Source organism: Podarcis raffonei, chromosome 12, assembly GCF_027172205.1.
Source record: "Podarcis raffonei isolate rPodRaf1 chromosome 12, rPodRaf1.pri, whole genome shotgun sequence".
Lineage (NCBI taxonomy): Eukaryota > Metazoa > Chordata > Lepidosauria > Squamata > Lacertidae > Podarcis > Podarcis raffonei.
Window position 1 is genome coordinate 29204168 of NC_070613.1, and position 23496 is coordinate 29227663.

General features: G+C 41.4%; 1 protein-coding gene across 1 annotated transcript in view; it reads right to left on the reverse strand.

Annotated features, from left to right (window-relative positions):
* COL28A1 (collagen type XXVIII alpha 1 chain) overlaps positions 1 to 22447 on the reverse strand; it is a 71585-nt gene extending 49138 nt beyond the window's left edge. Inside the window, exons 1-9 of the mRNA XM_053359616.1 lie at positions 22295 to 22447; positions 19568 to 19737; positions 16673 to 17229; positions 13787 to 13807; positions 4227 to 4283; positions 3392 to 3445; positions 3130 to 3171; positions 1835 to 1861; positions 1652 to 1696 (exon numbers count right to left, since the gene is read on the reverse strand). Of these exons, the coding sequence (XP_053215591.1) occupies positions 1652 to 1696; positions 1835 to 1861; positions 3130 to 3171; positions 3392 to 3445; positions 4227 to 4283; positions 13787 to 13807; positions 16673 to 17229; positions 19568 to 19694 (930 nt within the window). The 5' untranslated portion in view covers positions 19695 to 19737; positions 22295 to 22447. The remainder of the gene's footprint in view (positions 1 to 1651; positions 1697 to 1834; positions 1862 to 3129; positions 3172 to 3391; positions 3446 to 4226; positions 4284 to 13786; positions 13808 to 16672; positions 17230 to 19567; positions 19738 to 22294) is intronic.
* Positions 22448 to 23496: the final 1049 nt, after the last annotated feature.

A 23496-nucleotide genomic window follows, 5' to 3' on the forward strand; every position in this document is an offset into this window, starting at 1 on the left:
TTACAACTTCTTCACCTGCTACCCGTGTAAACTGACACTGCTGTATGGAGCTATAAGAACTAAGAATCTGACAGTTCACATGGATTCCTTCTTAGCAAATTAAAATATTTAAGCACTAGTTTTTTCTCTCATCAACCACAAAAACCAGACTGAGCAAACAAAACAGGCCAATCAAATTTGAGTCTGAATCAGGGATGAGGAACCTGTGGCCCTCCAGATGTTGTTGGGCTAGAACTCCCATAATCCCTGCAGATTGACTATGCTGTTTGAGGGCTGACAGAAGAGCAGCAATATCTGGAAAGCCACAGTTCATTCTCATTTCAGGCTGAGTTTGGATAATTTTATATTTATATTAGATGTACTGATTTTTTCGGTTGCCCAATTCCAGCTCCTTGCTGTGACCCATAAGTGAAGTAGTGACTTGGACATTAGGTTGGAGGTTACAGTGTCACCAGCCTAGGAGCTGGACCAGGTTCCTAGCTCCAGGCCTGATGCTAGTGACTGGTGAAGCACTGAACCAGAGGCTACAGGCCTGATCAAACAAACCCCATGACACCAGGACCATCACAGGTTCCTTCTCCTGGACCTGAGAAACTGAGTGCCTTCCTCACAACTTCAATGGTGTATGTGGGAGCACTCCAAGGAGGAGGTCTTGTCTTCAGCAAGTTAGCCCTAGTTCTCCAAAAGGGGGCAGAGTTTAAGAAATTTATATTATTTAAGAAATTTATATACCTCATGTTTCTTACAGCAACAAAAAAGCCTACAAAATTTAAAACATAGGGTGGTATTCAATTATTTTTTGCTCAGAGGACACTCACTGAAAATAACAGACCTGACTGCACTATATATTTATAGCACTGTGATACCACTTCAACAGTCATGGCTTCCTCCAAAGCATCATGTAGTTTGTTAAGGATGCTGAGAGTTGTCAGGAGGCCCCTATTCCCTTCACAAAGCTACCATTCCCTGGGACTGGCTGTTAAACTACTTGTTGACTTGAGTCCATGGGAGACCACTAATGGTGCTTCCCTCAAGTGCTTTAGTGATCCACTTGGAGCATATAGAGCAAAGTGGTCCTTAAGGTATAGGAGTTTAAGAAAGGTGGACTGGAAACAGTGACTAAAAAGGCCCCAGTTCACTTTCTGTCTGAGTTGGAGCAAGTTGCTCTCCAGGAGCTCTCTTGTGGTGCTGCAACAACCAACCTGCTTTGCTTCCTTGCACCCTTTGGGCTCCTCCATGGGGCCAGAACATGACACTCTTCTATTTATGTATGTTTGCTAAGCACCTTTATTTTATAGGCCACTTCAAATCTAGAGCGGTATGGAAATTCTCAATCAGGTTAAGGAAAGCCTGTTCAGGCAGCAGAATCTCAAAGCAACCCAGAGGTCTGAAACAGTGTGACTATTGCCACGGTGTTCCCAGAGAATTAAACTGGTACACTTTGACTGATTGGATCCATTTCTCTTGATGAAACGCTTTCAAGCTAACAATTAACTAACCTTCCACCAACACCGGTAGGTTCAACGAGAACAGTTATAATTGCCTTTTGCCATTTTAAGAAAAACACTCTTTGCATTTTCACACAATGTTCTGAACAGAATTTTGACGCAGCTTGTATGTATGCATATGGCAAGTTGTTTACAGTACTTACTCTGTCTCCCTTTAGTCCTGGTGTTCCGCATTCCCCTCTCTCACCCTGCAAAAAGTATATATTATTGGCACGATTTCATGGTGATGCTTCATACAAATTATTATTTTTTTTGTATAGGAAGTTGAAGTGTCACATTCTCCAGTTATTCTGACAATATAAGTAAGCATTTGTGCATCATCTCACCTTGTCTCCCTTATAACCAGCACCTCCCTATTAAAAGAACAAAATAAAGTTATTTTAACGTGGCTAATACAATATCAAGAATATGATAAATAAATATGCTATTTAATCAGCATGGAGGGCAGAGTAATAACCTGGTTGGAGAAAGAATGAAATGCCATCCTTGGAAGAATGTGTGTGTGTGTGTGTGTGTGTGTGTGAGAGAGAGAGAGAGAGAGAGAGAGAGAGAGAGAGAGAGAGAGAGAGAGAATAGCATGCTTCTGATCTTCACACAGAGCTTTCTCCATTCGTTTAATTGGAGGAAGGCAGTATTCATGTGCAAAGAAATGAATTAACAAATTGGCTCCCTTCATTAAAATGCAGAGAGAAAGGAAGTGTTAGCATTAGTGTTTCCACGTGCAAGACAGGCTGCTATTTCTATAGGATATTGAGGCAATGGTTATACACCACATACATAAGCATTCTTCCAAAGATTTCAAAATCCATCAACTCTTGGAGGCGTCATTTGAAGACCCATTGTTTCAGTACCACTGGCAACTTGATTTACACTGTGATTGTAGACCTCGCTATATACTATGATTAATATCCTCACCATTACATTTACCACCTACCGTTCTTCCAAGCAGGTCAAGGCAGTTGACACGGTTCTCCCAACGCCGTGAAGTAGGTAAGGTAGATAGAGAGACTGGCCAAAGATTAGCCAGTGGATTTCATGGTTGAGCAGGGGTTTGAATCTGAGTCTCTCCAGTCATGGTCCAGCACTCTAACCAGTGAGGCTGGTTCATTTGGGCAAATGAAACACTGCCCCACCAATCTCAGTCTGCCTTTGGCCAGCCCCATCTGCCTGTCTTCTTAGGTAGTACCAGCCCAGGGGGAAGAACTGCCTATCAGCTTCCTCCTCCTCCTTAGTCTCATCATTGCCCTTATAGAACTCAGCAATGAAGAAGACAAAACTCTCATTAGTTGGCTCTTCCCACCATTAGCTCTGTCTCTAACCTACTGTTGGGCTCCCTGCCTTCTGTCCTACCAGCTATGGTTAGACACAACTCCACCTTGATCTTTCTTAGCCTTGGGCAGAGCAGCTAAGTCTTGCATAGGCTGCTGTGACGTCTGAGATGATAAGTTAAAGGCCGCAAGAGGAGTTACGATGATGGCTCTGCTTGCAGAGTCCCACTATGACAAAACAGCGTATCAAAACAGAGAACAGTTAGAGAGGAGACAGATTAAAGAACAGGGCTTGTGAGAAAGCAGAAACACACTTCACACTGAATTATTGGAAATAGCAATAATTCACGTACCTCTGCACCTTTTTCTCCAGGCTCTCCTTTCTCAGCCTCACCCTGGGGGAAAAGGTAGAAACCAGTGAAAATATTTGGAAATATTTTTTCCTTTTATACTACATTTACACCCAACTTTGACCATAGTCTTGTTAAAAAATATAACAGTCAAGGCCAGGGCATTTTTCTTCAACTGGAACTTGCTGGAACTCAGTTCTAGCACCGCTCAGGCAGGCTCCATTGCCATTGTAAGAGAACAAGGGAGGCGTTTGTGGTGATTTACCTTTTCTCCTTTAGTTCCTCGATCACCTTTATCTCCTCTGCCACCATGACCACCCTTGAGGGGACAAGGAGAGAGAAATATCATTAATAGAGTATATACCGTACCCTCTTTGTTTGCCAGGACATTTGTTGTTGTTTAGTCGTTTAGTCGTGTCCGACTCTTCGTGACCCCATGGACCAGAGCACGCCAGGCACCTCTGTCCTCCACTACCTCCCGCAGTTTGGTCAAACTCATGCCGGTAACCTCGAAAACACTATCCAACCATCTCGTCCTCTGTCGCCCCCTTCTCCTTGTGCCCTCCATCTTTCCCAGCATCAGTGTCTTCTCCAGGGAGTCAGGACATAGAATGCCAGGACATAGAATTGCATAAAGGTTGCACATCCCAATTTCTGTGAATAGATGCAATTTTAGAAATCATTACTGGTACTGAAATGCTATGCATGGCTCCAAAGCGGGGGGAAGTGTGACCAGGTGACCTGTGTCCATGCTCAGACAGCTGTCCAGGTCCTAAATGTTGATGGATAACTACAAGGTCCCTGCTTTCTCTCCCTTCCTACAGTTCTTTATCTTTAAACCACATTTGGACTGGACAGTCTGTCAAACAGAGAACTCCTCAAAATAGAGGACTGTACCCTGTAAAGCAGAACACATGGTCAGCCTAACTTAACCTGGTGCTTTTTATACTTTCTTCTTGAGTGAACAATTCCTCCTTCTTTTCCTTCAGGCACACTTAAACATATTATATTCTCCTTTAAGCTTTTATGTGTGGTAGTTTGCTTCTATAAACTATAAGCGGGAAATCTGAAGGTTCCTACTGCCCATCATATATACTCACAGGTGGTCCTGGAGGTCCTCGGTCTCCCTTCTCGCATTCACAGCTCTTTTGCTCACACTACAGGTTCAACAGAAACAGCAACATTAGAATGTCACCTTTCCTTTTTTTTTTTTTTTAAATTCTTTTTATTGAGCTCTTTTTTACAACAACAACAAACAAAAAGGAAAAAAGAAAAAAAAAGAAAAAAGAAGGAAAAAAAAAAGAAAGAAAAAAAGAACAACACGAAAAACATACAACGCAAAAAACAAACTCCAAACATCATAACAGTGAGTGACTTCCCTCCATCTCGGCTTTGAGCTATATCACCACAGTATCTTTCTACGGTATTTTTTTTTACCTCCTCTATCTTTACTTCGCAGGTTTTATATTTCACCTACTGTGATTTTGTTGTATCCTAAATTTGTTTCTATATATGTGACGAATTTATTCCAATCCTTAATAAATTTTACATTTTTCTGATGCCTGATTTTTTGTGTCATCCTAGCTAGTTCTATATACTCAAATAGCTTAATTTGCCATTCTCTAACAGTTGGGATATTAGAGGTTTTCCAATTTTGCGCTAGCAATATCCTGGCAGCTACCGTTGCGTATTGAAACATAGTTTGGTCTTCTTTCCTAATCTCCTCTCCGACCATTCCTAAGAGAAAGGCTTCGGGTTTTTTTGGAAAAGTGTATTTCAGAATTTTTTTTAATTCATCATAAATAAGTCCCCAAAACCTTTTCACTTTTTCACAAGCCCACCACATATGATGGAAATCACCTTCTTTTGTTTTGCATTTCCAGCATGTTTTGTCCCCTGTCTTATACATTTTTTCCAATTTCACGGGAGTGATGTACCATCTGTACATCATTTTTTCCATATTTTCTCGGAGTCCAACACATGCTGTGAATTTCATATCCTTATTCCAAAGTTTTGCCCACCTGTCATAATCTAAGTTGTATCCCAAGTCAATAGCCCATTTGATCATGACCTCCTTTATCTCTTCATCCTTGGTGTCCCATTCTAATAATTGATTATACATTTTAGATAGGAGTTTGGAGTTTCCTTCTAGTATTTCCACCTGGTATCTAGACTTTTTCTCATTCATCCCTGTTTTTTTATGTTCATTCCATAAAGCGTTAATTTGGTGGAATTGTAGCCAACCCAATAATTTATCCTTTAAGTCTTCATATGTCTTGATTTTCCACCCTTTATCTGTTCTTACCAGGAGGTCTTCATAAGTCCATCTTTGGCTTTCCATGTTTAGTTTTTTAATGGTTAGGATATCAATTGGTGATAACCACCAAGGGGTGTCTTTTTCTAAGAATCTTTTATTTCTATTCCATACCTCAATTAGCGCACCTCTGATAATATGGTCAGAGAATCCTTTATGTACCCTCTCTTTATCATGCCATAGATATGCATGCCAGCCAAATCTGGTGTTAAATCCCTCTAAGTCCAACAAGTCTGTATTTTTCAAAATGACCCACTCCTTAATCCAACACAAACACGAGGCCTCATAGTATAATTTCAGGTTCGGGACAGCAAACCCTCCTCTATCTCTTCGGTCTGTGAGTAATTTAAACTTAATTCTTGCTCTCTTGCCCTGCCAAATGAATCTGGAAAGTGTTTTCTGCCAATCTTTAAACATTGTCATACCTCTAATCACCGGGATGTTCTGAAATAGAAACAGCAGTCTTGGAAGAATGTTCATCTTAATTGCGGCCATTCTGCCCGACCAGGAGAGTTTTATCCTACTCCAAGTGTCTAAATCTTTTTTAATTTCTCTCCAGGTCCTGACATAATTATCTTCTACTAGGTTTATATTTTTTGTGGAGACCCAAATACCCAGATACTTCACCTTTTTCACCACCTTAATTCCTGATTGTAACTCTAACTGATTTTTTAGATCTTCCGCCAAATTCTTTGTCAGCATCTTGGTTTTGACCTTATTTAGCTTGAAGCCGGACAATTTCCCAAATTCTTCTAATAATTCTAAGACTTTACTGATACTTTTCACTGGATCTTCTAACGATATTACCAGATCGTCTGCGTAGGCCTTTAATTTATATTCTTTTGTTCCAATTTTAATTCCTCTTATTTCTGAGGTTTCCCTTATTTTATTTGCAATTACTTCCAACACCATAATAAATAATAGAGGGGACAGAGGGCACCCCTGTCTTGTACCCTTCGCAATCATAAACGGGTTAGTTAAATTATTGTTAATGATTAAGTTAGCCCTTTGGCTTGAATAAATCGCTTTTATACCTTCCATAAAAGGCCCCTCTATTCCTACCCTCTCCATGCATTTTAATAAGAACCGCCAGGATACATTATCGAAAGCCTTCTCGGCGTCGACAAAGACTAATGCCGCGGGAATTTCATTCTTGAGTTCCAAATATTCAATAATGTTTATTATGTGCCTTACATTGTCTTTTAATTGTCTGTTAGGGAGGAATCCAGCTTGATCTTTATGAATGGATTTTGTCAAATATTTCTTAAGTCTATTCGCCATTATTTCTGCGAAGATTTTGTAATCGTTATTGAGTAGTGATATCGGTCTATAATTTCTTATGTCCAGTTTATCTGAGTCTGGTTTGGGTATTAACGTGATGTGTGCCTCTTTCCAGGAGTCAGGTATCCTCCCTCCTTGTAGAATATTATTCATCACGTCACATAAAACCGGGGTCAAGTATTCTTCCAAAACTTTATAGTACTTTTGTGACAAACCATCTGGACCTGGTGCTTTCCCTGGTTTCATCTTCTTAATTGCTTCCTTAATCTCATCTACTGTTATTAATTTATTTAGATAAACTTTCTCTTCATCCATCAAGTGTTTTCCTCCATTCCTTTCCAGATATTTTTCTATTTCTACTATATTTTCGTCTTCCTTTTTATATAGATTTTCATAGAATTGAAGGAACCTTTCCTTTATTTCCTTGGGATCTTCTACTATCTGCTCTTCTATTTTAATTTTGTTGATCACACTTTGTTTTTTCCTTTTTCTTAATTGCCACGCCAGTAGTTTCCCCGTTTTATTCGCAGATTCAAAATATTTTTGCTTCATTAATTTGATTCTCCATTCTACTTCTTGGCTTATTAAGATTGAGTATTGTGATTGCAACATTCCAGAAATTTGTTTAGTCCTTTCATCCCTAGGGTTTATTGTTAATTTTTTCTCACAGTCTCTTAGTTGCTTAATAATTTCTTCTTTCTTCGATTCTCTTAACTTCCTTCTATAGTTGTTCTGTTGGATTAAGAATCCTCTGAGAACCGCCTTGCTTGCGTCCCAAACTGTATCAATTTTTGTTTCTTTATTTAAATTTATGTCAAAATATTCTTTTAAAGTATTTTTAGCCTTCTCGGCCGTCTCGTCATTTTCAAGTAAATATTCATTCATTCTCCACCTATATGGCCCCGATGACCTACATTTTATTTCCAAAGTAATTGGATTGTGATCAGAAAGGGTTCTGGGTTGTATTTCACATCTCGTTATTCTTGTCGATAGTTCTCTTGAGACCCATATCTGATCAATTCTACCCCAGCTCTGGTGTGGTTCTGAGAAATGTGTAAATTGTCTCGTTATTGGGTTTTTATGCCTCCAAATATCGATCAAATCTAGGTTTTCTTCAAGGTTATTAAAGGATTTTGGAAGTTTCCCTTGGTTCGATTTCGTCTTTTTTTCACTTCTGTCTAATTCTGGTGTTGGTACTCCATTCAGATCTCCAAGCAGAATTAATTTATGATTTTCTAATTCTAATAGTACTTGTTCTAATTTTTTAAAGAACTCTGCTTTGTTTGTATTAGGGGCGTAAACATTTACCACATTAAATTTTTCGCCTTGGTAGTTAATTTGTACTCCCAGGATTCTTCCCTCGTCATCTTTGCAGATTAATTCCGGTTCCCATTTCTCCTTAACGTAGGTCACCAATCCTCTTTTTTTATTTACATCTGAGTTAATAAATTCAACTCCCAATTTTTTACTTATCAGTAAATGTTTGTGTTTTTTGGCCACGTGTGTCTCTTGACAACAAATCACATCATAGTTTTTATTCCTCAAAACTTTCTCTATTTTATTCCTTTTCGATTTTTCATTCAAACCATTAACATTCCAGGACAAAAAATTCAAAGACATTGTTAAAATTATTTTCTATTTGTTCGATTTAAATTTTCAAACTTGTGTTTTGGAGCTTCCGTTCTCTGTGTATTCTTCTTCCTCTGTTTCTTCACCTCCCACGGCGCCTTTTTCCTCTTCTACTACTTCTTCTTCTTCTTTCTCTTCCTGAGCCCCTCTCCTCTCTTTCCTTCCTCTTTTCTCGGCTTTGCTTCCCTCGCTGTTTCTTATCCCGTCTTCAACCTTACCCAGTTCTTTCTCATACCTTCTCAAAAAATTTTCCACCTCTTGGGCGTCTGTCAGCTTAAACCTTTTATCTTTAAAAAAGAAGGCAATCCCTTCAGGGAACTCCCATCTATATTGTATGGCGTTTCTCTTCAGGGCGCCTACTATTTGTCTGTATCCCTCTCTTTTTCGAAGGAGTCTAACTGGTATTTCTTTAAGAACAATAATTGATCTGCCATCAATTATTAATTTTTTATGGTAGCTTGTTTTTAATATTAAGTTCTTCATCTCTATTGAGTTGAAGATTGCTAGACAGTCCCCAAGGGATTTTTTTAACTTATTTTGTTGACCTCTCATTCTTATTCTAAAGGCATTCTCTATCGCATATGCTACCTCTTCCTCTTTTAGTTCTAGCCATTTAGTTAGCTCCTTAATCATTTTCTCTTTTATATTCTCTTTCGCTTCTTCTCCTATTCCTCTGAATTTCAAGTGAAGATGCTTCTGTCGCATTTCTGTCATCGCTAAGTTATCCCATATTTGCTCTTGCATTTTATTCACCTCTTTCATTTCTTCCTTTAACTTTTCTGTCTCCTTTTTCTGTTCCCTCATCTCTTTCTGAATTTTTTTATTAGTTTCTTCAAATACTTTTGATTTGACTGATAATTCTTGGATTTTAGTGGAGAGCTCACCTACTGCCTCTTCTATTTTCCTGTCTATCATCTCCTGCACTTCTCCTAATTTATTTTCCATATGTATTTCACTCTGCTTAAACTCATCCTTGATTTTTAACCATAAAAAATCTAAATCTTTAATTTCCTCTTGCCTGGATATCTTCCTTTCAGCTGGGGTCCCCCCCATCTTTTTCCCATTTTTCCCCGACATTATATCCTTATTTTCACACTTTATGTTTTGCAACTGACTCTCTCCCTTTAGGGGCTCACAATCTCTTCTAAGATCCTATAAAATATCTCCTTCAGATATCTAAATTTAAACCCAATTTACTGTGCTTATAAACCAAAAGACAGATAATCTTATCTCACAAAAATAAGCAAAAATGAGGGGGAATGGAGTGAGTAAATATTTTCCAATTACTTTCCAAGAGTAATAAGAGTGTAAACCCAACCGAAAAGAGGGTCAAACCACACTGATGTATGTCAGATTAAAGGCCCAGTGGTAAAGATTTTTCCTTCTATATAAGGTAATTAATTGGGCTAAATCACGTCAACAGTCTTTTTGAAGTGTACAGGAGAAAGTTCAAAGATGTTACCCAAGGTGTTTCACAAAAGCTACTTTGGCCAGATCAGCGTGGTCCTATATTCTTCAGCCACTTGATGGCCTAATCCAACGTGGTAGTATATACCATGGTAGTATAGTCCAGTCCACTTAAAGTTCATAAAAATAAGGAGAAATGGTTGTCTTTGTTCTACCACCTTCTACCACCTTCTTTCTCCTTTTTTTTTTTTTCTAAAGGTATCTAACACAGTTCCAGGGAGTAGGCAAAAAATGTCTCTCCAACAGGAAATTTATCCAGCAGAAGTTTAAGAAGTCTGTAACGTTGAGGATAAGAGATCAGTTCTAGTTGGTTAAATACACAGGTCCCTCTATATTATAAATAGGTGGTCTGGTGCTCAGAATTGCTTTCGCACTATGTTCCCACAGCTACGAGGTTACGGGGCTGGTCGCTGTAGTTATTAAGTAGCCAAAGAGGAACTGATGCCGCTCAACGGAGTAAAAAAAAGAAAGAGAAACGGGAGAAGGTGAAGTTGCCAAAGGGAGAAAGTTGTGGGGGGGTTATAAGTCTCCTTAAAGTGGTTTTGCGTTCCTCGCTATATTCCCTGTGTTCAAACTTCCACGACGTCTGTAATAAAATTCTCCCTTCAGTCTCTTTATGTTTCGCCTTTCAGCGCCACTTACAGTAAGCTCTTGCAGCCTTTAAATACATATATAGATATCCTCCCCAACCGCTGAGTTCCGTTACTTATTTGCAACTGTGTCCCTCCGCCAAAGAAACAAAGTGTGCGGGGGGGGGGTAAAAAATAGGTTCAAGCAGGCATCCTCTTTGTTACTTTGTATTTGGTAAATTGTTAGCCTTAGCCGAATTGTCGCGGCGTTCTGTACTCACTCAGTCAGGCCGGTAAGCAGCTACTTCCTTTTTTTTTATATCTGCGATTCTGTAGCCCGCGCCATTTTCTGCTCTCAGCCGGATGAATTCTTTGCCGAATCTTAGTACATCCAGGGTTCTCCTCGCTTAAGTTCCAATTTTTTAGGATATTTTAAATCACAGCACGCAGGAGAATCCATTTTTGTCTTAAAGAGGTTCGTCGCCTTTCTCAGCAGAAGCTAGAGGCATCACAACACGGAGTCGGTGCTCTCCCATTTTGCGCTCACGGTCCCGTCCCGAGTTTCTTCCGAAAAAAAAAACCCGAAAAGACGGTAGGAAACCGCTCCCACGCTGCCGGGAAGCCTATCCCCCAGGGGTCTCCCCCCTGGGATTTTTGGGGGGCGCAGTGCCTTTGCGACTCCCCCAAGCCTCCGTGTTGTTCAGAAAGCCCTTTACCGGGGCTCTCTGCGCTTCCTCGCTGTCCGCGACCCAAACCGGAAGTCCTAGAATGTCACCTTTCCAACTATGAACGTAATTGTCCCAAATTGTCCCAGGATACTAGTGGTTCATTAGTCTGGTGAAAACCTGATACTATCCACCAGAAATGGAGAACTGGAGTTAAGTCTCATCTCCAACGTAATGCTGGACTTTGGCGGCTCCCATAATCAGAAAGAAGTTCTTACTGGACCCCAGGAGAAGGGAAGTGTCTTGTCTATTATATTATGTAGAGCTCTGGTGCCTGCACAAAGTCAGGCTCAGTGCAAGGCCATACAGAAAGTGCCTGCCCTTCTCCTTAGCCTGGAACTTAAGAATAAGAGTGTGATCTCCAGCTTGTCCTCACTCTTGGCTTCAGAGCCACTTGGAAACAGTGAAAGGTCTTGCTTCTTCTGAGTGCCTCTGAAGCTAAGGGTAGCATCAAAGTTGAACCCTGGTCCTTATGGGAACGCACACAAGTTAAGTGGCAATCACCCACAAAGACTGGCTACATGAGGCCCACAAAAGTGTGTTGGGTATGGGTATAGCTATGGGTATCACAGTGTCCATGCACCAGGCAGTTAAATGCAATTACAATTTCTCAGAGACTGACTAGATGTCATGGCAACACAACCCATGTGCCACATTGTAGGTAGTGCAGATTTCCATTGAAGTCTAGGGAAAGTTAAAGCCCAGCAGGGCTAGACAGGAGACATTTATTTGATGTGATCTTCTCTCAAAATACTTCCCTCCCCAAAAAAATTTTTTTCAGATGACTATCAAAACCCCACTGGGAGAAAACTGGCTGAGAAGAATTTAACACGCATACCACACTACTGCCCACCTTACAGAGCAATCCACACCCCTTCTCCCACTTGATAGGAAATTGGTAGATCACCTGGATCCATGACATCTAGCTCAGCTCTCAACATGCAAAACTCATGCGCAGGCAAAACGCACATGTGCTTTTATCATCCTGCATCTTGCCTGGTTACAAAGAAGTGCTTCCCCTGTGGGAAGTTTTGTCGCATCCAAAGTGGCCTTGATTCCCCAATGGAATGAAATCTTTTCTATTCCCTTCCCTTGCAACTTCCCTTTCATGCCTCTGTTGGCTTCTTGCTTCTGAGAACAAGTCACTCCGATTCCCACCCCTGCATCCGCTCCTCTGGTCCCACAGGCCCAGGCAGCCACCTTGAAAAGGAGGAATGCTCCTGACCTTTAGTCCTTGCACAGCTGCTTGGGCCTCTCAGAGAGAAAAAACACTTCCATGCTGTTTTTGTTTGATCTATTCCTCTTAAAGAGATAAAAGCTGCATACACACCATACATTTAAAGAACATTTTCCTCTCCCTCCACCCGCAAGGAATCCTGGGAAATGTGGGTCAATCAATCCCTCTTCACAGCGAACTCTCGGAACTGTAGCTCTGGGAGGGGAATAGATACTCCCTAACCACTCTCAGCACCCTGAACAAACTACAACTCCCAGAATTCTTTGGGGGAAGCCATGACTGTTTAAAGTGGCATCATAGCACTTTAAATGTATGGTGTGGATGCAGACTATATTTTACTCACAGCAGACCCATCGAAGTTAATTAGCATGCCTAAGTTAGGTCCCTTCCTTTCAGTAAATTCTACGTAAAGCTTATTTTGTTAAGGGTGCTGGGAACTGTTGCTCTGTGGGAGGTAAAAACTACAGGTCCTGGGATTCTGTGTGGTGTGTGTGGAATGTGCTTTAAATATATGGTGTATACACAGCAAAAGATAACATGGGGGGAGGAGAGGAATTCCATGTTTATGCTGATCTGTGGATGATCCTCGGGGTCCTTTCCAATACTACAGTTCTATGATTCTATGATCTCAACTACATTGCTTGACTGCTCTTACAACAATTCACTTGTCCCAGTATGCAAGGAGGAGAAACACACAAAGTGGAAATGGAAATGGTATAAATGATGGACAAAGGCAGAGGTTTTTAAACTGTGGCTGCCAACCTTGCGCCCAGAAATCTCCACGTGGTTGCAATTGGAACCACACCAGCAGCAAAACGCGCCTGGCACCTGGCAAATTTCTAACAACGCATGTGCCATTCAGTGGAATGGCACTATTGGGTTGTGTTGGTTGGAAAGAGCTCAAGTTGATGATGATGGTAGCGATGGCGTGTATTTGGGGGGTGGGGCCAGCTGGATCATGGAGGAATCACATGATTGTGCACATGTGCATCCCTTTTTCTTATGAGGACGTTATCTTTTTGCAGGGAAATGTTATCTGAGAATCAGCATTTATTTCCCCATGAAAAGTGGGGCCTGCAACAAAACATTGCAGTGTGCAGTGCTGCTGATCAGGAGTCCAGACTCTCCATTTCATTCCTCTTCCCACCCAGTTTTCTTCACCCCCCACAATATTCTAACATGTCATTGTCACAGAACATGTTCAAGTCATTGGTCTGTTTTTTTGTGTGTCCCCTCATCCCTCCATTCTAAAGCTTCCCTCTTAAAGATCATTTTGTTGTACTTCAGCAAACCTTCCCCTTCATGTCTGTTGATACCTCACTGTTGTGCATGTGCGAATGGTGCTGCTTTGACTACAAAGGCAACGGCACTCACAGCTTGAACAAATGGAAAGGGATGGTGGACATGCCACTGAATACGCAAAAGCTGATCAACTTACCCGCTCATCAAACAGAGTTGCCTGGAAGATAAAACAATTAAATATATATATATTAGCATGACATGCCATTTCAACTTAGATTTGTCTGGTTAACAACAATGTTTATTTCAGGCATTTATGAATCGCTTTTCAGGTGAATCTCACAAAGTTGCTTACATATTGGAAGAATAAGCATTACTAAAACAATATCATAAAAAGTCAAGGTGCAGCAGGAAAAACACTTCTGGAAATACTGAAGTAAACCTGATATGATAGAGTCATTAGCTCTGTTTACCCAAACTTTGTGGTGAGTATGAATATGTACAATGGAACAGCATGGCTCAAACCCAGCTGACTATTAGAAGATCAGAACAAATCCCATCTGCCTCACTTATTCCTTTCCGTAATATGTTTTCTTCTAATGAGCCACTAGAGGCTCATTTCCTTATTTGTCATGTATGTATTCACAACTTCCGCATCCAGTTCTCCCTTGAGAGCTTCGGTCTTCTACAATGTCTAATATTTCTTGTTGTCTGACCTTACCACATCCTGTTCTTCTTCTGTGTTTTTATTTGCCAGCAAACTGCTAATCTTTCTCATTATGTCATGGTATAATTAAGGGGCATAGCTCAGTAGTAGTGCATTTGCCTTGCTTGTAAAGAGTTCTGGGTTCAATCCCCAGCATCTCCAGATAAGAACATAATGAGAGTCTACTGGATCACATACCAATGGCCTATCTAACCCAACCTCCTCACACTGGCCAACCAGTTGCCTTTGGGAAGCCCACAAGCACAACCTGACCACAAGAGAATTCTTCCCTCCTTCTGTTTCCAGCCACAAGGCTTCATTCACCTGAGCCACAGGCCACTGCTGGCCATGGGGAAAGATCTCCATAGGTTCTGCTATGACAGACCAGCTCCATCAGGCCTCCTCTGCCTACAACCATCACCTGCAGGCAGCCATTCCAGCAGTGGCAGAGCTGGGAAGTAGAACTCAAGTGCATCCGCTCTGTTGTGACAGGCCAGCTCCATCAGGCCTCCTCTCCCCTAACGGTGAACCCGGGGGCAGACTTTCCATCAGTCGGGGGAAGAGTTATGGAGCAGGGCTCGTCTCATCGCCATCAGGCACCTCCTGCCCCTGAACTGTGCCAGCTGGTCATTATGGAAACGGCTGTTTAGAAATTAGTGCCAGAGTTGGAATTTGGGTTTTCCTCTTCCCTCCCTGTTCCCTTTTCCTTGTGTGTCATTTCCATTTTTAAGATTGTAAGCCTGTGGGTAGGGTCTGCCTTGTTTTGATTACATGTAAGCTGCTCTGGTAGCATTATTGGCTGAAGAATGGGGTACAAATGTTCTAAATAAATGAATAAATAAGACCTGACCAACATAAGCCCTCTTTTCCCACGTGAATGTTCCCAATAACATGTGCTGCCCCATTCATATGTTAAAGTTAGCACTTTAAGAGTGGTGTATGATCTGAATGGGCAAAAGGCTGGTATGCTACTGTTTCAAGCCATTGCGTGTCACAGGAGCTGAGCAGGAATGGAGAACTTACATGGCTAAAGTCATTCTTTGTGGCCTCTTAGGCGATCACCGTATTGATGGATTGACCGTTTGATTTTTATGTAACAAAATTTAAATACCACTTGATGGGGGGGGTGTTTAAACCCGCTAAGCTATTTAGAAAAAAATATTGAAATTAGCAATTAAAAAACAGTTAAAACAAGCATTTTAAAATATCCAAAAGATTATTTTAAATCAATGGTAGCTGCATGAAACTTCAGCATGTTTGGATAGGCTTGCCTAAACAACAATGTTTTAAGCAGGTGCTGAAAAGAGTACAGTGAAAGCGCTAGCCACATGTCAACACGCAGGGAGTTCCAAAGTGTCGATGCTGCCATGCTAAAAAAATTGGTTCTTTACAAGTCCTTATTTCTTAATTATTCATTTATTTGCAGCCTTTGTATGCCACTTCATAACATTAACTTCTCTTACAATCAATGAGTAAGAAAAACAATTTTGATATGAAGAAGCCACCCAGAGTGGCTGGGGCAAACCAGTCAGATGGGTGGAGTACAAAATAAATATCATTATTATTATTAGGCATGAAACCATACAATCAAAATAAGCAAATAATAATAATAATAATAATAATAATAATAATAATAATAATAATAATTTATTATTTATACCCCGCCCATCTGGCTGGGCCTCCCCAGCCACTCTGGGCGGCTTCCATAAAAACCAAAAATACAGTAAAATATCACACGTTAAAAACTTCCCTGAACAGGGCTGCCTTAAGATGTCTTCTGAATGTCAGGTAGTTGTTTATCTCTTTGACATCTGCTGGAAGGGCGTTCCACAGGGCGGGCGCCACTACCGAGAAGGCCCTTTGCCTGGTTCCCTGTACCTTTGCTTCTCGCAATGAGGGAACCGCCAGAAGGCCCTCAGCGCTGGACCTCAGCGTCCGGGCAGAATGATGGGGGTGGAGACGCTCCTTCAGGTATACTGGACCGAGTCCGTTTAGGGCTTTAAAGGTCAGCACCAACACTTTGAATTGTGCTCGGAAACGTACTGGGAGCCAATGAAATCATTGCACCCTCAAAGTTAAAGAAAACCCCCTCAGATTAAAAAACTGAGAGGCCACATCAGTTTTTTTAAAAGGCTGTTCCATAACTGGGATGCCACTACTGAAAGGGCCCTGTCATTGGTGGCTACTATTGCTGTGGGATAGCTCAGTTGGTAGAGTGTGAGACTCTTAATTTCAGGGCTATGGGTTCAATCCCTCTGTTGGGCAAAAAGATTCCTGTGTTGCAGGGGGTTGGACTAGGTGAGCCTTGTGGTCCCTTCCAACTCTACAAGTCTACGAAACTATTACTAGAAGAAGAACCCTTTAAAAAATGTTACTTACCAATTGGTCCCGTATTTTGTCTGACAGGTTGGGATCGTTGAGGATGAGCACAGGCTTCCCGGGCGAATCGCCAGATATCGAACGCAGTTTGGCTTGATTGGCGACTTTAGAAAGGCCAATGGTGATGAACGATATTCCAAGGGCCCGGGCTGCTTCAGATATGCCCTGCACATCAGGAGACTTTGGGTGGTCGATCCCATCCGTCATCAACAAAGCCACTTTGACACCTATTTTACGGCCTTCTGTTTTGAACAACTGGGTAGCGTTGGAAATAGCATAATAGGAATACGTGCCATGCCCGATAAAGGTCATCCCGGCGACTTCCTGCTTAAAGGTTTGCAAGTTTTTCCATTCGGTAAAAGGATGGTCGATTTTGACCGAACTGCTGAACTGCATGATTGCCAGTCTGAAGTCGTACCTGCGGACTCTGGTGGGCTTCATGAGGAAAACCTTGTCGCTTAAGGTGGTGACAAACTCCTTCTGCTTATCAAACAGGACATCTTTTGCGCTTTCGGAACTGTCCAGGACGAAGATGATATCGATGAAGCAGACGGAAGCTGTGGAGGGCAAGATGGGACAGAGATCATTCAAAAACGGGGAACAAAGCCGCAGTGGGAGAAGACAACAACATGGGGTGGTTTCAAATAGAAAGGGAAGAGGTGAGGGGGATTCCAATCTAATTCTAGGTTCTTCTCATAAGATGGTGGAACAAGCAGGAGTCAGTGGTGGTACTGCTTGTGGGTTTCCAAAGGCATCTGGTTGGCCACTGTGAGAACAGGATGGTGGACTAGATGGGCAGTTCTTATGTTCTCAATTCACATGATAACAATAATATAATGGTAATAATAAATTTTATTTATACCCTGCCCTCCCCGGCCAGAGCCGGGCTCTGGGCGGCTAACACCAGTAAAATTACAGTAAAAACATAATAGAAAAAAGCACCAATTTAAAATACAGGTTAAAATGCAATTTAAAATGCAGCCTCATTTTAAAAGTAGCGCATAGATCAAAACCATAAGGGGAGGGAAACATAAGGGTCAGACTGAGTCCAAACCAAAGGTCAGGCGGAACAGCTCTGTCTTGCAGGCCCTGCGGAAAGATGTCAAGTCTCGCAGGGCCCTAGTCTCTTGTGACAGAGCGTTCCACCAAGTCGGGGCCAGTACTGAAAAGGCCCTGGCCCTAGTTGAGACCAATCTAACCACCTTGAGACTTGGGACCTCCAAAATGTTGTCATTTGCAGACGTTAAGGTCTTCCGCCATAATAGTATTGCTGAAGTATATTCATTCACTAGGGATTGGAAGTGTTGATTTAACATAGGGCTGCAGTCCTTTACTATAGGCATGGGAAACCTGCTGATGTCTGAATGTTCTCTTATTAGTTCATGACTCCATGTAAATATTGCATGTTTTCTGATTGTAAATTAAGAAACAGTTCAACTCTTTCATATAAATATCGTTAGTATACTATTAGCCTGTGTGTTGCTTTATGTTTATCAGACCGTTCTGTTTTGCAACACAGGGGATTTTTTTTGTTGCAAGACGTCTGAATGCTGTCGGACTACGACTTCCATCACCCCTGACCATTGGCTGGACCAACAGCTGGAGCTGTTGGGAGCTGGAATCCAACAACATCTGGAGGGCTATTGGTTTCTCACATCTGCTTTAATATGACATACATTTCATAGAATCAGGACAGCCTGCATATTGCTGAAGGCAACCTTTTGTGCACTGTATCTATTTACATGACAATGGCTTCTTCTGCTCTGTATTAAAGAAAACCCTAAGAAGTTTGCCTGTTATGTGTGTATTATAGGGAAAATGAAAACAACAACAACTAGAAATGAGTCAATTGCCTGAGCTGGATGGGGCTGCACTGCCCTGAAGGAGCAGGCATGCAGTTTGAATCTAGGGCTGTCCGGAGAAGCCAGGAGTTTGTGCATTGGTGACTGCAAAATTGAATACCTGCAATGCACTCTATATGGCGCTTCTCTTGTCCTTGATCTAGAAGCTCCAGTTAGTACAGAATGCTGCAGCATAATTGCTGTCAGGAGTGAGACCCTTTCAGCATATAACACCCCTGCTCAGAGATCTGTACTGTTTGCCCATTTGCTATTGGGCCAAGTTCAAGGTGTCACAACTAGAATATATAGCCCTTAATAGCTTGGGATCACCTGATCCCATATATGCTTCTAGACCACTTTGATCTGCAGAACTGACACTATTGTAGGTGCCACATAATACTAGCTGTGCAGTTGTAAGAAATCAAGCTTTTAGTGTAGCAGCAGTTATACTTTGGAACTCCCTGCCAATTGACACCAGACAGATGGTTTCATCATACTCTTTTCAGCATCTGCTTAAAACATTTTTGTTTCAGCAAGCCAATCCAAACATGTAGAAGTCACATGTGCTTTATCTCTTTTTAGCTACTGTTGGCTAGAATCGTCTCTTGAAAGTTTTTAAATACCTGGTTTCAACTGGGATTTTTTAAATAAAATTTTTTATAGTGCTAGTGTTTCATTTTCCATTATTGTAAACTGCTTAGAGGTTTCCTTGCAACAAGATATTTTGTTTATTCAATAAGGAAATAAATATTCCAATCTATTCTGAAATTGTGGGTGTGCGATATGCATTTTCCAGTAGCACATTCCACCTGAAAAAAAGTCTGTAGAGTTTCTTTATGTGAAAGGGAACGTGCCTTTTAGAATAGAATAATTATGGCCCTTGTAGTCTGATCTTAATGGAAAACATGCTGTTCCCATAGAACTCAGGACTTGTTACCAAAATGATTCAAAATCCCCATATATTAATAATTTGCCACTTTCCCTTGGAGATTATTCCATTGCGCTTGGAAACATTTCATGCAGCCTATAGTAAATTCTAAGAAAATGACTTTACCCTGAAGGTTCGCTTTTCCTGTTAGAGAACTTGGCTTCTGTCCCCTTCTTCTGTTTTGTCCATACACTACACAGTTTGTAGCAACAGCCAAAACCAAAAGGCAAAAGACAGAATGTTTTTTCCACATAGTGACGGGGATTCAAAAATCAAAGGGTCACTTACTGCTCCTGCTAATAAAAACAAAAAGAGCTGTTAATGTCTCGTGCATATTAATAATAAATCTGTAACTACTTAACACACATTTGCTCAATGAATATAATGCAACCATACCACATACCAGAGCCAGCACCCGATAAAAAATATTGGGGGAAGAACAGAAGGGGCGTACTATATTTCTGGGTGGGCGAGAAAGAAAGAAAACAGCAGCATATGTTAGTGGCAGAGATGGAATGGCCATCTGTCAGGGATTCTTAAGCTGTGATTCCTGCATTGCAGGGGTTGGACTAGATGACCCTTGGGGTCGCTTCCAACTTTACAATATTATTATTCAATGAATTCAGAAATGGGGGACAAGGATAGCAAGCTCCTTGTTTGGGGGCATTTCCCCCCCCCCCCCCGTGCCGCCAGTTTCCCAGGCTTAAAAATTAAAATAAAATTACTTCCCATTTTTTTATATTAAAATTATGCTTAAGTTATGATCATTATCTTTTTAAGCAATGTTCCTTCCATTGTTCTGCCTTTTTTGCTTTTTGTTTTTGTTTCCTTAATTTTATTTTTACTATTGGCTTTAAAATGATTTGTTTTAAGCTCTTATACTGCAAGTTGCCTCGCGTATACAGTCATACCTCAGAAGTTGAATAGAGTCTGTTCTGGAAGTCTGTTCAACTTCCAAAATGTCCGACTTCCAAAGCGTGGCTTCTGATTAGCTGCAGGAAGCTCCTGTAGTCAATCGGAAGCCGCAGAAGCCCAGAGGCATAGCTAGGTGGGCGCAGCAGGTGCAGTGCACCCCGGGTGCCATCGGGGCACCGCGTGGCGCTCCCCATCCCTAGCCCCTATGGGCCCCTATGGGCGGTTTGCCCCGCCCCTGGGCACACCGCCCCAGGTGCCCCAGAGGCTTCCTCTGCCACTGCAGGAGCCCCATCGGACGTTCGGCTTCCGAAAGAACGTTGGAAAACTGGAAAACTCGGGAGCCGAGGTACGACTGTATATGGTAGGAAATTGTGGGGAAATGTTCTAAGCCAGGGGTTGTCAACCTAGTTCCTACCACCCACTAGTGGGCGTTTCTGGATTCTAGGTGGGCAGTAGGGGGTTCTACAGCACAAGCTGAATCCTCCTTCCATTGAATGCTGGTGGGCGGTAAGGAAATTGTACAATCAAGAAAGATGCATTAGTGGGCGCTAGGTATAAAAAGGTTGACTACCCCTGTTCCAGACAGACAGATAGACAGACAGACAGCTTTGCCCTTCTAGATCATGAATTAGATACACATATTTTCCAGAAAGCATGATAAACGTTTCCCTTGGGGAAAGGGCCATAGCTCAGGGACAGAGCATCTGCTTTGCATGCAGAAGGTCCCAGGTTCAATCCCATGGCATCTCCTGGTAGGGCTGAAAGATATCCCTGAGTGAAGCCCCAGAGAGCGGCTGCCAGTCAGAGTAACTAATACTGAACTAGATAGGCCATTGGTCTGACTTGGTTTACATCAGCTTCCTATGTTCCTGTTGTCCAAAGCCGTATCAACCTTTTCACTTTTTTGAAATATTCTCAGGTATACTGTACTTGGCATTCTCCTACAAGCTGCCCTGTGGTCTAATACCAGCTATTATAAACACTGGAAATAATTGATGCAGAGAAATCACTTTAAATAGCAGGAATTAGCACTGTCATCCTATGCACACACTTCCCTGGAAGCAAGTCTCATTGAAGTGAATGGGGCCTACTTCTGAGTAGGCATGCATGAGATCATGCCGCAGGTTATATTCTGAGATATGTGCAAAATTCAAACTTTCCATTCTGTGTAGAAAACCTTTTGAGCCCCCCTTACCCCTTTATTACAATGCTGCTCATTTGGGTACCTGAAGTGAGCGTGCCTCAAAATTTCATTTTAACACACAGGCGTGTCCATAATAATTCATAGGCATTGATTTTAATTTATGTAACCCCATATTTTAGAAAGAAAACTATTCAGCAACAAAAAGCCACTACTAAGTTTTTCATTATTATAGCATTATCTTTAACATAGTCCACGGGATGTTGTTTGGCATATGCATATTTGGTTAGATTTACAAGATAGATGAGCAGCTTGATTGAACACACTTATACTGTGACTTACAGCCAAATGCTGCTCATGTATGTCTACTCAGAAGTAAATCCAGCTGAGCTCAGTAGAACTTAATCTCAGGTAATTGTGCATTAGACTGCAGCCTTACAATGCAATCCTATACATATCAACGCAGAAGTTAATTCCACTGAGTTTATCCTAGTAAAAAAGCACCTCTAGCCTTAGATGCAACTTACAAGAATATCTTAGAGAAATGCATTTACAATACATCACTAATATGAAACATTTAAACAATATGCTTCACTTTCCAGTTCCAAACTCTCCTTACAGAATATTGTTTAACATCACCCAGTACTTTGATCTAATTAATTCATTCTCCCCCCCCAAAAAAAAATACAATACAATGTCATTTTAACAATATGACAATAATTATTATGTCGTTTTGTTTCAAGTCCCATTTGAATTTTTTGCTAAGAAAAACAACTTCTAAAATATTGGTATCTTACCTTATAGAACACCAAATCAGCAAGCTTGGGAATAAATATTCTGTAAACAAAAATGAACTAGAAAATGCATTCCTAGGGTCGCTGGGTTTTTTGGTTTGTTTTTAAATACTTTTAAGCACAGCTGTCCTTAAATAAATAATTAGTCCTGATGCAAATCAGGGAACCCTGCATCTGGATTTTTCATGATCCTTTATTCATGTTTTATTAGTCCAAGTTGAATGCAGAGTGGTTAGGCATGCAGCCAGGTCTAGCAATCTGGGTGGGAGCATAAACAACTTTAAAGGAACAGCCATTCAGAGAGTTTGCTATAGAGTTGGTTGCTGCTTGCTATTCGGTAAATGAAAGCGGTACTTCTTACAAACAACTTCTATTGGCATTGTGGCTGTCCCTGACATGCCTCCAAAACATACCCATGCTTATTATTTAATAATGCTTCCTGTATGATATAAGAAAGCAACCATGATACTATGTGTGCATTACAGTGAATGGCCAAAATTTGGGGAAGGTTATAGATGAGCTTTGAAAACATCTGGAAACAGGTACACCTGTTTATTCACTACACACACACCAGTGAATGCTAGCAGTTACCTTTATGCCACAGGCGGGGAAGCTTTTCAGTGCCAAGGGCCAGGTCATTATCAGGATTGGGCTGCTACCTGTCAATCACCTGATGTCACAATGGCTGGGAACTGGCATGCACTGCCAAAAACGGAACAGGATTTAACCACCACTCATCAGCTGCTGGTGTTAAATCCTGATGTCTAGGTTGTGTGTGCCAATACAGAACTGAAAGCCACACTCCTGTCCATCACCTGCCTATGGGTGTGATATCAGCTAACTGACCTATAGGCCAAACTAGAACCCCTGGCAGATGGGTGTAAGTAGGCGGAGCTATTTTTTGTGCTTAGAATTGGAGCATGTCCACCTGCACACTTGTGCAGATTCAGACTGCTCATAAGGTGCTTTGGTGGACTTCCCAGCCACTCTACTCAGATACACATTATCTTACCTGTGCAGCAATGAATTTCACAACCTACGAAGGTACTTTTTCTCTAGGCTCTCCCTTGGGTTTGGTGTATTCTTCAACAGTTGGTTCAACAATTAGAACTGAAGAATTCTGCTCCCATGAATTATTTCAAATACCAAAAAGAAACAGAGTTCACAGTGCTTCCAAAAACATATCTACTTCAACATTTTTCACT